Genomic DNA, 14624 nt, shown 5'->3' on the forward strand with positions numbered 1-14624 from the left:
TTTGAGATGTTCCTGCAAATATTCCCCGCACTATCCAATGTGAGTGTGTTTATTGGTATGCTTTTTAGCCAGATGGACTCATAGTCTCTATGCAGTCTGTCATTCCTCTCAGTCCCTCACTCATGAATTTAAATCCAAAAACGTGAGCTGGCTGCCGTGGTCAGTGTGGGCACGCAGCAGTACATAACCAGACAGCGTGGCCGTCTGCTCTCGGTGCCCACCTGCTAAGCAGGGACAGACAGGAAGCCCACAGACTAGAGGTGACTCAGGTGGCTTCCGGTTGTTCTGAGCGGTGAGGAAGGGTCCCCTTGTGTTTGCAGACGCTGAGCCTCGACGCCGCGTCCATGGTCTACCCGCCCCAGGACGTGTGTGGCGCCGGCACCGCGGCCGTGCAGCAGTTCCTCTGCAGAGGTAAAGCCAGCCCTCCCGCCTCCCGCAGCCACCAAGGGCAGCAGAGACCCCCCTGGCCACAGCGCCTGCCTGCTCGGAGCTCGGAGTCCCCGGGAAACAGGCATAAGACGTGATGACAGAGGAAGCTCAGCTCCAGACTGTGGTCAGGGCGTCTGGGTTGTCAGAAACCAGGCTGGCACCTGCGGGACGGTTAGGGCTGCACAGGAGAGACGGTGTCCTCGGCGGAGGGGCCTCGAGGGGCGGCACAGCCCCTGGCGGGACGCAGAGAGAGCCGGTGTGGCTGCGGGTCCCAGCCCAGGACAGAGAGCGGTGGAGAGCGTGCCCGGGCGGGGGGCCGGGGCCAGGCGGAGAGGGAGGGCGCCAGGTTAGCTCTTCACGATCATTCCGGCTGCACTGAGGAGAAGGGACCGGAGCGCGAAGCCAGTGAGGATGCTGGTGGGGAGACGCCGGGGGCCTGGACTGGGCCGGCAGAAGGGGCTGCGTCCCTGCAGCCAGGGCTGGGGGAGCAGGGCGCTCTCAGAGAGGGCTTCCTGTCACCTGCGGGGCTCGGGGGACAGAGCCAAGCCTCACGCTCATCTGGTGGTGGGGTCGGGGTGGGGACGCCATTGCACAGCAGGGGTCGGCCGGGCTCAGTTGGAGGTCCCGTGGGTAAAAGGCGCCTCACCTGCTCGTCAGGAGACAGGCAGCACTAATCACGGAGCGCTGGTGAGCAGGACTTCAGTGACCGCCTCTGGGGCGGGCGTCTGGCAGAGAGGTTAAGTTGCCCACTGGGACACCTGCATCCCACATCAGTGCCGGCTTCGCAGCCCAGCTTCTCTGCTCACGCATGCCCTGGAGGGAGCAGGCGACGGCTCGGCAGCCTGGCTCCCTGCCACAGGTGTGAGTGGGGGAGCCAGGCTGAGTCCCGGGCTCCTGGCTCCAGCTTGGCCCAGCCCTGGCTGTTGTGGGCATTTGCGGGGTAACCGTGGATGGGTGATCTCTGTCGGCAGGGGTGTAGCTCTGCCCCTCCGCCTTTCAATAAAATGAATGTAAATAAATACAAATGTTTATATTTAAGCCACAGCTTCTCCTCCCCCGGGATACTGTTTGGGCCAGGGGATTGGCCTGGTGGTCAGGACTAATTAAGACTCCTGCATTCCTCCTTGGAGGGCCTAGGCCCTGGCCCTGGCCCCTGGCCCCTGGCTCCTGGCTCCTGCTAACACAAAGCCTGGGAAGCAGCCCTGATGGCTGAGGTAGTTTGGTTCTGGGGAGACCTGGATGGCGTGTCTGGCTCCCAGCTCGGGCCTGCCCCAGCGGCTGCTGGCATCTGGGGGTGAACCAGCAGATGAAGAGCTCTGTCTCGCTGGCTGGCTCTCTCTGCCTCTGGAATAAAATTTTTAAAAAGAACATAAAAGATGTGTTGAACAGGAAAAAATAATAGAGTAGAGTACCTGATTCTGCGCCCTGCTCTCTTCACTCAGAATAAACCGTAGGCACTTCCTGCCGCGGTGTGGTTAAATGTCCGCAGAAGGCAAGCAGGCCGGTAGAGAAGGGGAATGGTGTGAACCCCCGGGAACACGGCAGGCCGGAGAAGGAAGGCGGGGCGCTGAGGCCCTGCCGGTGCGGGGAGCCACGAGGAAGCTGGGCTCGGGCTGCGGGCCTCTCTGCCGGCGGCGGGCTTTCCCGCGCCCTCCTCCTCACTCGTCCTTCCATGCACTTGGTCACTCAGCTGACCGTTGCCGGGCACTCAGCACACTCCAGGCCCAGGGCTCAGGACCAGGAAGAGAGCCGTGGACTGGGCCAGGCAGGGTGGGCCGCCAGGGAGGCAGGAGGAGGGCCAGGGCCGTGGGGACGGAGCTGCGGGGGCCTGGGCCGCGTCCCCACTGCCGGTCCGCCTGTGCTCCTCCCTTGCAGAGTCGGGACTGGAATACTATCCCCCTTCCCAGTACCTGCTGCCGGTTCTGGAGCAAGACGGAGCCGAGCCCTCCCGGGACAGCCCCGATGGGCCGGCGGACAGATGGTCGAGGGAGGAGGTAGAGTGGCAGGTACGGTGGTGGGTGCGGTGCCTGTGCCGATGTCCCCTGGGAACGCCGTCCGCACCCCTCCCTCCCGCTCCTGCCCTGAAGCGCCGTCCCGCGAGGCAGATCCTGCGACCCTGTGCTGGGGGAGCGCTTCCCCGCCGTGCCTTTCACAAGTGGAACAGAGTTCCACCCGGCAAAGGCAGTAGCTGTGGTTCACGCTCCCCCCGCCGTAGCGACGCGCTCAGCTGTGGCAGGCGTTTGAGCCGTCCGCAGCGTTTGTCCTGCGATGCGGGCGCTGGGGAATCACACGTCCGCTTTCCCGGTCTTGTTTTGGCGGCCCCGGGCCTGGTGAGCGCTCTGTCCCCAGGACTGCCCTGCGGCGCCGCTTCCCCCAGTGCCCAGCCACGGCAGCACCAGTGGCTCCCACGCGGTGTCCCCCGGAGCCACCATTTATGGACACCCAGCCCTGCTCCGGTGCCCTGTGACTCGGTGCCGTGAGCACCGCTGCTGACCGCCGTCTCTCCCCACAGAACAGGTTCTCGGACTACGAGAAACGGAAGGTAAGGAACCCCCCGCCTCGCACTGTGCTCAGAGACCCCGGCTCACGAGCTGTCTGAGAAGGCGTCTTCCCGGCTCCGAGTCAGAGCTCAAGGCCACATTTTCCTACCTCCCCATTGAGGAGACTGAGCCTCCCGGAGGTCGAGCCCAGCCCCCACGCCGAGCCGCCATCCTGGGCCGTGGACAGCTCGTTTCATTAGAGCCGGGCCGGGGGCGTCGAGGGCTGCGTCCCCCTGCTCCCATGTCCACCATCACCAGGCTGTGTCCCCCTGCCCCCGAGTCCCCCGTCAACGGGCTGCGTCCCCGCTCCCAGGATCCCCGTCACCAGGCTGCGTCCCCCTGCTCCCATGTCCACTGTCACCAGGCTGCGTCCCCCTGCTCCCAGGACCCCCATCACCAGGCTGCGTCCCCCAGCCCCCGGGTCCCCCGTCACCGGGCTGCGTCCCCCTGCCCCCGAGTCCCCGTCACCAGGCTGCGTCCCCCTGCCCCCGGGTCCCCCGTCACCGGGCTGTGTCCCCCCTGCTCCCGAGTCCCCGTCACCAGGCTGCGTCCCCCTGCCCCCGAGTCCCCGTCACCGGGCTGCGTCCCCCTGCCCCCGAGTCCCCCGTCACCGGGCTGTGTCCCCCTGCCCCCGGGTCCCCCGTCACCGGGCTGCGTCCCCCTGCCCCCGGGTCCCCGTCACCGGGCTGCGTCCCCCTGCCCCCGAGTCCCCGTCACCAGGCTGCGTCCCCCTGCCCCTGAGTCCCCCGTCACCGGGCTGTGTCCCCCCTGCTCCCGAGTCCCCGTCACCAGGCTGCGTCCCCCTGCCCCCGGGTCCCCCGTCACCGGGCTGCGTCCCCCTGCCCCCGGGTCCCCCGTCACCGGGCTGTGTCCCCCTGCTCCCATGTCCACTGTCACCGGGCTGCGTCCCTGCCCCCGGGTCCCTGTCACCGGGCTGCGTCCCCCTGCCCCCAAGTCCCCCATCACCGGGCTGCATCCCCCTGCCCCCGAGTCCCCGTCACCGGGCTGCGTCCCCCTGCCCCCGGGTCCCCGTCACCGGGCTGCGTCCCCCTGCCCCCGGCTCCCCGTCACCGGGCTGCGTCCCCCTGCCCCCGAGTCCCCGTCACCAGGCTGCGTCCCCCTGCCCCTGAGTCCCCCGTCACCGGGCTGCGTCCCCCTGCCCCCGGGTCCCCCGTCACCGGGCTGCGTCCCCCTGCCCCCGGGTCCCCGTCACCGGGCTGCGTCCCCCTGCCCCCGGGTCCCCGTCACTGGGCTGCGTCCCCCTGCTCCGGGTCCCCGTCACCGGGCTGCGTCCCCCTGCCCCTGGGTCCCCCGTCACTGGGCTGCGTCCCCCTGCCCCCAAGTCCCCCATCACCGGGCTGCATCCCCCTGCCCCCGAGTCCCCGTCACCGGGCTGCGTCCCCCTGCTCCCGGGTCCCCCGTCACCGGGCTGCATCCCCCTGCTCCCGGGTCCCCGTCACCGGGCTGCGTCCCCCTGCCCCCGGGTCCCCCGTCACCGGGCTGCGTCCCCCTGCCCCCGGGTCCCCCGTCACCGGGCTGCGTCCCCCTGCCCCCGGGTCCCCCGTCACCGGGCTGTCCTTCCCGCAGGAGCAGAAGACGCTGGAGAAGCTGGAGTTTGAGCGGCGCCTGGAGCTCGGGCAGCGAGAGCACGCCCAGCTGCTGCAGCAGCACAGCAGTGAGAAGGAGGAGGTCCTGCAGACGGTCAGGCAGGTCCGTGAGGCCCGCGGGGCGGCCAGGCCGGGGCCGGCGCTCCCTCCGTCCCTGTCCTGTCCGCGGCCCAGCCTCCTGCCGTGCAGGCCTGGCGGGGGTGGAGCCGGCCCAGAAACCACGGAAACTCCTCTCCCGTCCCCAGTCGGTGCCCCCAGGGCCCACGGCGTCTGCGGGGTCCCCAAAGGCTCAGGCCTCCACCCCTCCCGGCCACAGGAGCAGTCTCGGCTGGAGCAGGGCCTGAGCGAGCGCCAGCGCCACCTGGACACAGAGCGCCAGCGGCTGCAGGAGCAGCTGAAGCAGACTGAGCAGGACATCTCCAGCCGGATCCAGAAACTTCTCCAGGAGAACCAGAGGTCCGGCTCCCGGGCCGGAACTGCCCTCGGGGGAGCCTGGGCTGGGCCCGCCTCTCCCCCGGTCTCTGCCCCTGCCCAGCTTGCCCTCCTCAGAATCCACTCTGGCTGCATCCCCTCGCACCCAGCGCAGCGCCGCGGGGTCCGGTCCCCACCCCACCCCCGACCCCGAGGTGGGTGGCCTGGCAGGTGGAGACGGCGCCCCGCTGCAGCTGAGGCCGGCCACTCCCCCTGGAGTGAGATTGGCCCCTACAAGTCCCAGCCGAGGCTGGGGCTGGGACAGCAGCGAGCAGGGCTTGGTGAGCCAGAGAGACAGAGAGTGAGAGCGAGAGCGAGAGGAGCCGAGAGAGTCCGGGGAGGGGTCTGCAGCAGGAAGATTCCAGAAACAGGCTTTAGCCCCACCCCCGCTGCCGCCGGCTGCCCCTTTCCTGTCCCCTGTGTCCCTTGACAGAGGCCTGAGGGAGCCCAGGGAAGCTGCGTGGGCCCAGCGCTCGGTCGCGTTTGCCCACTTAGCCTGTACAGGGTTGTGTGGCTTTGTGTCTGTCACTCCCGCGTCACAGGGGAGGGACCTGGGGCCTGGAACGGTTTGAGGAACTGGCCCGAGGACCCAGAGTTCCTGGTGGTGGGGTCCAGACGCCCCGGCCCAGGCCCTCAGCCCCGCAGCAGGGCAGCGCTGCCGGTGATGGGGCCACTGGTGATGGTGCTGCCGGTGACGGCGCTACCGGTGCAGCCGCTGACGGGGCCGCCGGTGACAGCAGGGCCCGGCTTTGGTTTCCTTCGCAGGCAAAAGAAAAGTTCGGAGATTCTGAAGACGCTGGAAAATGAAAGGTGAGCGCCCTCCAGGCCTGCAGCTGCGGGGCGGGGCGGGGAGGGGCGGGGCGGGGCGGCCGAGGGCTTCCCGGAAGCCAGAAGAGAGTTTTAGAGGGTATTTCCTGAAAGGGTGCCCTGCCTGCCGGCTGCTTCAGACACGACGTGTGCTCCTGAGAGAAACTCAGAGATGTAGGCAGGCCGTGTACGATGTCCACCTATGCTATTAGTATAAAAAGTGCAAAAAAAAAAAAAACATATTTCTGGGGAAAAAAAACCTTTGGTTACATAAATTCCATGTGAGGGGATAACCTGGAGCCATCAGTGTCCCGGTGAAGACCATTAAAGAACCCCCTCATCGAGGGACGCACAGGGTGTGCTAGGTGGAAAGTGGTGGGCTTCTCTTCTCTTCTCAGATTCATTTATTCAGGGCTGGCATTGTGACACAGTGGGCAAAGCTGCCACAGGCCACACTGGCATCCCATTGGGCGCTGGTGTATGGCCCGGCTGCCCCACTTTGGATCCAGTTCCCAGCCAATGGCCTGGGAAAAGCAGATCATTAAAAATATATATTGATTTATTCATTTGAAAGGCAGAGTAATAGAGAAGGAGGGAGAGAGAGAGAGACCTACCTTCCATCCACTGATTCACTCCCCAAATGGTGTCGATGGCCAGGGCTGCGTCAGGCCGAAGCCAGGAGCCTGGAACTCCGTCTGCGTCTAGCATATGCATGGCAGGGGCCCAGGCACTTGGGAAATCACCTGATGCCCTCTTGGGCTCATTAGCAGGGAGTTGGATCAGAAGCAGAGCAGAGGCCAGGGCTGTGGTGTAGCGGGTAAACATGCCACCTGCAGTGCTGGCATCCCATATGGGCGCCGGTTCAAGTCCCGGCTGCTCCACTTCTGATCCAGCTCTCTGCTATGGCCTGGGAACGCGGTAGAAGATGGCCCAAGTCCTTGGACTCCTGCACCCACATGGAAGACCCAGAGGAGGCTCTGGGCTCCTGGCTTCGGATCAGCCCAGCTCCAGATGTTGCGACTATCTGGGGAGTGAACCAGCGGATAGAAGACCTCTCTTTCTCTCTCTCTCTCTCTCTCTGCCTCTGCCTCTCTGTAACTGCCTTTCAAATAAATAATAATAAATAAATCTTTAAAGAAAAAGAAAAAGGGCTTCTGTCGTGAGTGGCGCACGTAGGGCGGCTCTGTTCGCTCTTCGTGTGGAATCCACGTCAACAGATTTTGGAAGCCTCGTTTTTTGATATTGGGGCAGCTGCTGATCGCTGGTCCTGGCGCCCGGAAAAAAAAAAAAAAAAAAAAACAGCCAGGGCTGGCACCGGCACTCGGGAATAGGATACCGGCTTTGCAAGTGGCAGCTTAGGCTGCTGCCCCACAGCCCAGCCTAGAGGTTGCATCTGAAGCAGAACACGCCGTCCGTGTTTCCTCAGACAGAGTGCTCACGCGTGTGTGGAAAGCACAGGGACCCACCCCCAGGGCAACCCCGAACGCTCCGGAGAGGTGGGAGTTACGTAGGCGGCCATCTTGTTTCCCTGGGTTTCCTGTTTTCCAGTTGGCCGCATTAAGGCGTACCACTTGTGCCTTAATAATGGTAGCAAAGGGTGAGGGCAGGCAGGCGTTTGACCGACGTCAGAGCACCTGGGCTCAGCGCCCAGCTCTGGGGCCCGACTCCAGCTCCCTGGGATGCAGACCCGGCGGGGGGCGGGGGGGCAGCCGTGGTGGCCCAAGTAGCTGGGTTCCACTGGGGACCTGGGTTGGGTTCTTGGCTCCCAGCTTTGGCCCAGCCCGGCCCTGGGAGTTACAGGCATTTGGGGAATGAACCAGCCGATGGAAGCTCTCTCTCTCTCTCTGCCTTTCAAGTAAATAAAAAATTTTAGGGAAAGAATATAAAAAGAAAAGGTGACAAGTAGAAGGATCAACGCACCTGGCTCGCTTCCCTGAGAGACCAAGTACGCAGCTCCTGCTGCCCTGGGGTCCTGAGGTCGCACGTCGGGCAGTGAAGCTGGTCCCACAGCGCCTGCCAGCTCCGCCCCCCTCCACCAGCAGGTGCTGGTTAGCCCCCGCCAACCTGTGGTGGGGGGCAGAGTTTCCTCTCGGGGCAGCAGCGCCATGGCGCATCCTCCCGTGTGCTCCTTGGTCGCCTGTATTTAGGCAATGGCTATTTGCATCCTTTGCCCATTTTTCTAAGGGAGTATTTATCTTTGTGTTATGATTTTTTTTTTGAGAGGCAGAGACAGAGGGAGCTCCCACCCACTGGTTCGCTCCCCCAGTGCCCGCAACAGCCCCTGCTGGGGCAGAAACCGAGAGCCAAGTCTCCCGTGTGGCTAGCAGGGACCTGACTACTTGAGCCATCAGCTGCTGCCTCCCGTGCTGGAGTCAGGAGCTGGAAGCAAGGGGACTGTTCATCTTTTTATGCAAGACAGTCTGCCTACAGGGTCGGAGGGTACCGGCCCCAGTGGGTGTGGGCGATGCCGCATCTGAGTTAACACATCAGCAGGGGCTTCCTGGAGGCGGTGTTTGTATCATGGGTCCCCTGTAGAAGCACCACACACACCTGCTGAACGCATGGTGGGTTTTTTCTAGAATAAGAATGGAACGGCTGATGTCCATCACCCAGGAGGAAAGCGAGAACTTGCGGCGCCGGGAGATTGCCTGTGAGTGGCGGGTGGGGAAGAGCGGGCTCCGGGGGACAGCGGACGGCGGCAACCGGGAGCGGCCGCGGGCTCAGGCGTCTGCTCACGTCCTGGCTTTCGGTCCTTTATCTTGTCCAGTCATTGACTTGAGGGACTGGCTGTACGTATTTAGAGGCTCGGGGGACACCGGGACACGTGTGTGCCCCGAGATGTTCAGCCCAGGGTTCTTTGTGGTAGGACCCCCCCCTCAACATTTTTTAATTGTTAAAAAAGTGCATAAGTAGGCATAAACTTGGAAGAATTTTTATAAAAATGTGATCATACTCCTGAGAGAGAAGCTTATAGAAGATTCTGTGTGTGTGCTCTTTGGTGTTTTTTATTTTTTTTCTTCAGATTTATTTATGTATTTATTTGAAAAGCAGAGCTACAGAGAGGAAGAGGCAGAGGGAGAGAGAGAGAGAGAGAGAGAGAGGAGGGGAGAGAGATCTTCCATCCGCTGATCCACTCCCCAAATGGCTGTTGTCAATGGCCAGAGCAGGGCCAGGCCAGGAGCCAGGGGCTTCCTCCAGGTCTCCCACGTGGGTCAGGGACCAGGGACTTGGGCCATCTGCTGCTGCTTTCTCGGGTGCATTAGCAGGGGGCTGGAAGGGATGTAGAGCAGCCAGAACTCGAACCAGCGCCCATGTGGGATGCCGGCACGGCAGGCGGCGGCTTTACCCACTGCACCACAGCGCCGGCCCACTGTTCAGAGTCTTAGTTAGTCAGCTTTTCAGGTTTAGGTTACTTTTTGTTTTTGTTTTGTTTTGTTTTGTTTTGTTTTAAAGATTTGTTTGAAAGACAGAGTTACACAGAGAGAGGTCCTCCATCTGCTGGTTTATCCCCCAAAAGGCCACAATGGCCAGGGCTGGGCCAGGCTGAAGCCAGGAGCCTGGAGCTCCTTCCAGGTCCCCCATGTGGGTTCAGGGGCCCAAGCACTTGGGCCATCAGCAGGGAGCTGGATCAGAAGTGGAGCAGCCAGGACTTAACCAGCGCCCGTATGGGATGCCAGCGACGCACATGGCGGCTTAACTCGCTGTGCCACAACGCCAGCCCCTGAGTACTTTTATAGTTAAAAGAAAAAAAGACTTACTAAGGTGACTCCCAGGCAGGCGGGCAAAGCCTCCAGGCGCGTCCTCAGCGGCGGTGGGAGCCCTGCGACCCCCGCTGCCCGGGAGCGGCCGCCCCTCTCAGCCCCCTGCCCGTGTCTCCGCAGCCGCCATGCAGCACATGCTGACCGAGAGCTGTAGGAATCGGCTCATCCAGATGGCCTACGAGTCCCAGAGGCAGAACCTGGTGCGGCAGGCCTGTTCCAGGTAAGGTAAGCAGGAGGAGCCCCGGGTGCCGGAGCCGGGGGAGCCGAGCCGTGCTGCCGGGGCGGCGGTGACGGCCCCCGGTTCTGTCCGCCCCGTGACCCCGAGTCAGACGACGATGAAGTGACAGCAGGCACCCCGTGTCTCGCCGGGCACGAGGCTAAGGACTTGCTGCGCTGACTCGTTAACTCTAGGAAGGCCGTCTTGTTGTTAGCTCAGCTTTTAGGAAGACTGTCCCAGAGGGAGGGGGAGGGGCGGGGAGACAGATCTTCCATCCGCTGGTTCAGTCCCCAAATACCCGTGACAGCCAGGGCAAGGCCAAGCCAGAGCAGGAGCCAAGAACTCCCTGGGGGTCTCCCGCGTGGGTGCAGGGGCCCAAGGACTGGGGCCGTGCTCTGCTGCCTCCCAGCTGCATTGGCAGGAAGCTGTGTTGGAAGCAGAGCAGCTGGGACCTGCACCAGCGCTCCAGTGTGGGGTGTGGGCTGACTCACGGCACCCCCACGCCCAGTCCTGTTAGCCCGCAGAACCCAGGTTCTGGGAGACCACGTGACACACGCAGTGGGGCACAGCTGGCAGGCAGCAGAGCCCGGAAAGGAGCCGCATGGTGGGAGGGGTGTGCACTTGACCCTGGTGCCCCAGCCAGTCACCGGGGATCTGCAAGGCTGGGCGTGGGGTGTGTGGAGCTGCTTTCCTGCTGGGGCTGCGTGGGGCTCACCACGCTCGGGCCCAGCCCTGGCTGCTCCTGTGTCCCCCCTCCCGTGTCAGGCCCGGCACAGCCGCCGCCCTCCTGGCCCCATCCCTGCCGGTGTGAGGACTTTCTCCCTCATTTCCTGGTGTATCGCATCATGCTCAGGAGAGCGGGCACTGGCATCAGGCAGGCCCGGATTCAGGTCCCCACATGCACCTGCTAACTGATGCCTTGGGCCAGGTGCCCTCCTCCCTGGGGACGGAGGGAACCCCAGCATCTCCCAGAGTTGCTGAAGGGTTTGATGAGGCTGCTGCTTCAGAGATGGTAAATCACAGCTATTACAGGAGGCAAGCAAGTTCAAAGCCAAGTCCATACCCAGGCGTGGACGGACGGAAGGTTGCAGGTTTGGGGATCAAAGGTGGGCCTTGCCCTGGGGCGAGAGTCCCACCAGGACCTCTCTCACAGCAGGGCGCTCCCCTGGGAGGTTGGCTGGGCAGCGCCAGGCAGCGGTCTCAGGGGGCGTTGTGCAGGGGACTCCAGTGGACTCCAGGGACTCCAGCTCCCGGCTCTGTCACCTGCCTCCGGGGCTGTGGGTTCAGACAAACTCCCTTCTGCACCCAGCCCTGGGCCAGCCCCCAGCAGCCGCTCCAGAGGTCATTGACTGGGTGACCAGTGACCTTGCCCTCCTCCAAGGTGCCTGACGCGTGGCAGGTACCCCGGCAGTGCCCGGAGTGAGGCCTGCGCCGTGTTTCTGGCAGCATGGCCGAGATGGACGAGCGGTTCCAGCAGGTCCTGTCGTGGCAGCAGATGGATCAGAACAAGGCCATCAGCCAGATCCTGCAGGAGGTGAGCCTGGCCCCGGGCAGGAGGGTGCTGCCCAGAGCGCTGCTTAGGAGCCCGGGTGGACGCACCGGGCTCACGGGAGCCCTGCCCTGGACAGCAGGAAGGACCCAAGGGCCCAGAGACTGCAGAGAAAGGCAGACCGTCAGCCTCAGCAGGGAGAGGCTCTGGGCCGCATCTGGAGAAGCCCCTGCTCTGTAGGGGGCTCCGTGGAGGGACTCGGGCTGTAGGGGGCTCCGTGGAGGGACTCGGGCTGTAGGGGGCTCCGTGGAGGGACTCGGGCTGTAGGGGGCTCCGTGGAGGGACTCGGGCTGTAGGGGGCTCCGTGGAGGGACTTGGGCTGTAGGGGGCTCCGTGGTGGGGACTCGGGCTGTAGGGGGCTCTGTGGTGGGGACTCGGGCTGTAGGGGGCTCCGTGGTGGGGACTCGGGCTGTAGTGGGCTCCGTGGTGGGGACTCGGGCTGTAGGGGGCTCCGTGGAGGGACTTGGGCTGTAGTGGGCTCCGTGGTGGGACTCGGGCTGTAGGGGGCTCTGTGGAGAGGGCTCGGGGGCAGGAGGTTAAGGGGTCTGCCTCGAGGAGGCTCTGGAGCTGGGGACTTGGTGCACATGTCAGTGCCAGCCTGTTCGCATCTCTGGGCCTCGATTTCCCCGCTGTGAAACGGGGCAGCGCAGGCAGCCAGGCCATTGTCTGTGCCGGCCATTCAGGGCGTAACGCAGCAGGGGCGTCGAGCGCAGCAGCCACCTGGCAAGCCTGGGTGAGTGTGGACTTCAAATCTAACAAGGGTGGAGGGCACTCGGCCTGCTGGCCGAGCCTGCGTGCGTCAGCGCCTGGGTTCCGTTCCTGCCTCTGACTGCCCCCAGCTTCCTGCGAATGCAGAGCTGGGAGGCAGCGGCGATGGCTGCAGTGGCTGGTCCCTGCCTCCCGCGTGGGAGAGCCGGACTGAGTGCCAGCGCCTGGCTTCGCCTGTTGCAGGCGTTCAGGGTTGGACCAGCAACTGGGAGCCCTCTCTTCCTCTCTCTGTCCCTCCCTCCCTGCCCTGCTGTTTCTCATAAATGAAACTCAGCCAAGAAGAGTAACGTCTGTCCTTCTCTGAGAAACAGAGACTCATGCACCCAGCTCCTTTGCACACGGCTTTGGTTCTGGCCCGGGCGGGCGCCGGGCAAGGCAGGTGCGCGCCGGCGCTGAGGCTGCGTCCACGTCTGCTTTGCAGAGCGCCATGCAGAAGGCGGCCTTCGAGGCACTCCAGGTGAAGAAGGACCTGATGCATCGGCAGATCCGGAACCAGGTGGGTGCCGGGGCCGGGCCCCCAGCGTCTGCGTCTCCGCCTTCAGAGGCAAGCAGGGAGACTTACCAGGCCGTGGCTGGCACCCAAGGTCGGACCTGGCCCCTGGCCAGCTGGCTCGGCAAGAGGTCTGCACTCCTCCCGGACCCCAGCAGGGGCTGTCGGGAGCGGGGCTGGAGCAGCCCCGTAGGTGCCCCGATCCCAGGGCCTGGCCAGAGCACGCATGGCCTGTTCTCGCCACTTCCGCCATGTGCGGGGCTGGGGAGGCAGTGTTCCTGACCGGGTCCCCAGAGGGACCCCTTGCTGGGGGACACGGCGGGCTCAGGCCCCGCTGTCCCAGTAGCTCAGGTGGCTGAGGGGCAGCTGCCACGGGTCCCACTGCCCTGACGCCAGACACGAGGGCTGAGCCCGAGCCAGCCTGGGGGGCTCCGCTGCTGCGGGCGGCCTCCCTCGGCGGGGCTGGGGGCCGGGGCTGACGGGGGCTTTCGGGCTTCGGGGGGCAGCGCTCATCGCATTGTTCTCAGCACACTTGAATTTCACATTTCCCATGGTTTCTTTTCTCTTTCTGTTCTTTTTTCTCTTTTCTTTTCTTTTCTTTTTTTTTTTTTAACAGAACCGACTTACCTTTTTTATTTCCCTCTTTTAATTTCAATCCCACGTTGCTGGACATGAAGCTCATTCCTCTGACCAGGGTAGTGGGGTCGTAGGGACTTAGGGACAGACGAGGGCACAGGACAGAGAAGTCCCTGGCTGCGGGGCCTGACCTCCCAAAGCCCCCCGACACACCTGAGGCTGCGTGGTGGGCGCTGGTGACCGGCAGGCCAGCTGCTGCTCATACTCGGAGCTGGGACATCCCAGAGAGAGAGGGCTCTCAGTGCCCCGAGTTCTTGGGCAAGTTACTGAACGTCTCCCAGCCTCAGGGTCCTTGTCCAGAGGGCAGATAGAAGCGCCGATGCCTCCCAGCAGCCAGGGGGAGCGATGCACACAGAGTGCACAGTGCAGGCCCGGCACGCACGCGATGCTCCGTAGACATCAGCCGCCAAGCCTCCCCAGCCCTGCGCCTGCCCTGGGCCCAGCCAGAAGCTTCCGTGATGGTTCTGTGGCTGCTCTCTCCTTGGCCTGGGTCGGGAAGGAAGGCCCCTTCCTCATCCCTGAACCTTGGGCCATCCCACCCTGGGCCTTGGTCAGCGGTGTCGGCCAAGACAGCCACATCCCCGGCCCCAGTGGGAGGTACCAGCTGTTCTCCAAGCCCCTGGGGGAGCCAAAGCCTTTGCCTCCCATGTCCCAGAGGCCAGCCCCCTGCCCGCGCCCCCAGAAAGGCACCTTAGACCCCACGTGGCCTCCCGAGAGCAGGACACCAAACGGAACCACGGTTGATGTGAGTAAAACCCTGCCCTGTCTCATCTTCTGTTTAGATTAAGTTAATAGAGACTGAGTTATTGCAGCTGACACAGCTGGAGTTAAAGAGGAAATCCCTGGACACAGAGACACTGCAGGTACGTAGGGCTCCCGGCCTGCCACCCCCGCCCCCTCCGCTGCTCACCCACCCAGGGCGGCCCCCAGCCCCACCAGAAGGCATAGGCAGACAGAGGCTGGAGGCTGGGTCAGCCCACGGCCAGGCAGGCGGCTCAGAGGAAGCAGGGTTCATGGCCAGGGCTGCCGGTCTCTGTGAGCGGGGCTGCCGAGCTGCCTGGACCGATGTCCCTGGGGGAAGGAGCCGGAGGAGAGGGCCGTGCCCCACAGGGAGCTATGTCTGAGCTTCGGCCGGGTGTCCTGCCCACCGAAACCGGGGCGCACTGCTCTGGGGCCTGGCCTTGCTCCCCACTCAGCCTCACTGTGTGACCATGGCGGCTGGGGGAGGAAGGGAAACCCTTTCCCTCCTTGGGCCTCGGGCCCCCCAGAGGCACACAGGGTTCATGTGTGTGGGGACCTGGGTCTGTGCCAGGCTTCCGAGCAGAGCCCCCGTCTGTCTGTCCCGGTGT

General features: G+C 64.1%; 1 protein-coding gene and 1 non-coding gene across 9 annotated transcripts in view; both read left to right on the forward strand.

Moving 5' to 3' along the window:
- Positions 1–14624, forward strand: part of LRSAM1 (leucine rich repeat and sterile alpha motif containing 1) — a 35849-nt gene that overhangs the window by 13516 nt on the left and 7709 nt on the right. For all 8 annotated transcript variants that reach the window (XM_070057058.1, XM_070057056.1, XM_070057042.1 and 5 more), the window contains 11 exons: positions 321–411; positions 2305–2435; positions 2942–2971; positions 4557–4679; positions 4893–5032; positions 5813–5857; positions 8434–8504; positions 9736–9835; positions 11279–11366; positions 12571–12645; positions 14058–14138. In XM_070057058.1, the coding sequence (XP_069913159.1) occupies positions 321–411; positions 2305–2435; positions 2942–2971; positions 4557–4679; positions 4893–5032; positions 5813–5857; positions 8434–8504; positions 9736–9835; positions 11279–11366; positions 12571–12645; positions 14058–14138 (975 nt within the window). The remainder of the gene's footprint in view (positions 1–320; positions 412–2304; positions 2436–2941; positions 2972–4556; positions 4680–4892; positions 5033–5812; positions 5858–8433; positions 8505–9735; positions 9836–11278; positions 11367–12570; positions 12646–14057; positions 14139–14624) is intronic.
- On the forward strand, positions 6998–7132 carry LOC127485254 (U11 spliceosomal RNA). The gene has a single exon (XR_007912385.2). It is a non-coding gene; the product is annotated as a U11 spliceosomal RNA (small nuclear RNA).

The sequence above is a fragment of the Oryctolagus cuniculus genome, chromosome 1 (genome assembly GCF_964237555.1).
Source record: "Oryctolagus cuniculus chromosome 1, mOryCun1.1, whole genome shotgun sequence".
NCBI lineage: Eukaryota > Metazoa > Chordata > Mammalia > Lagomorpha > Leporidae > Oryctolagus > Oryctolagus cuniculus.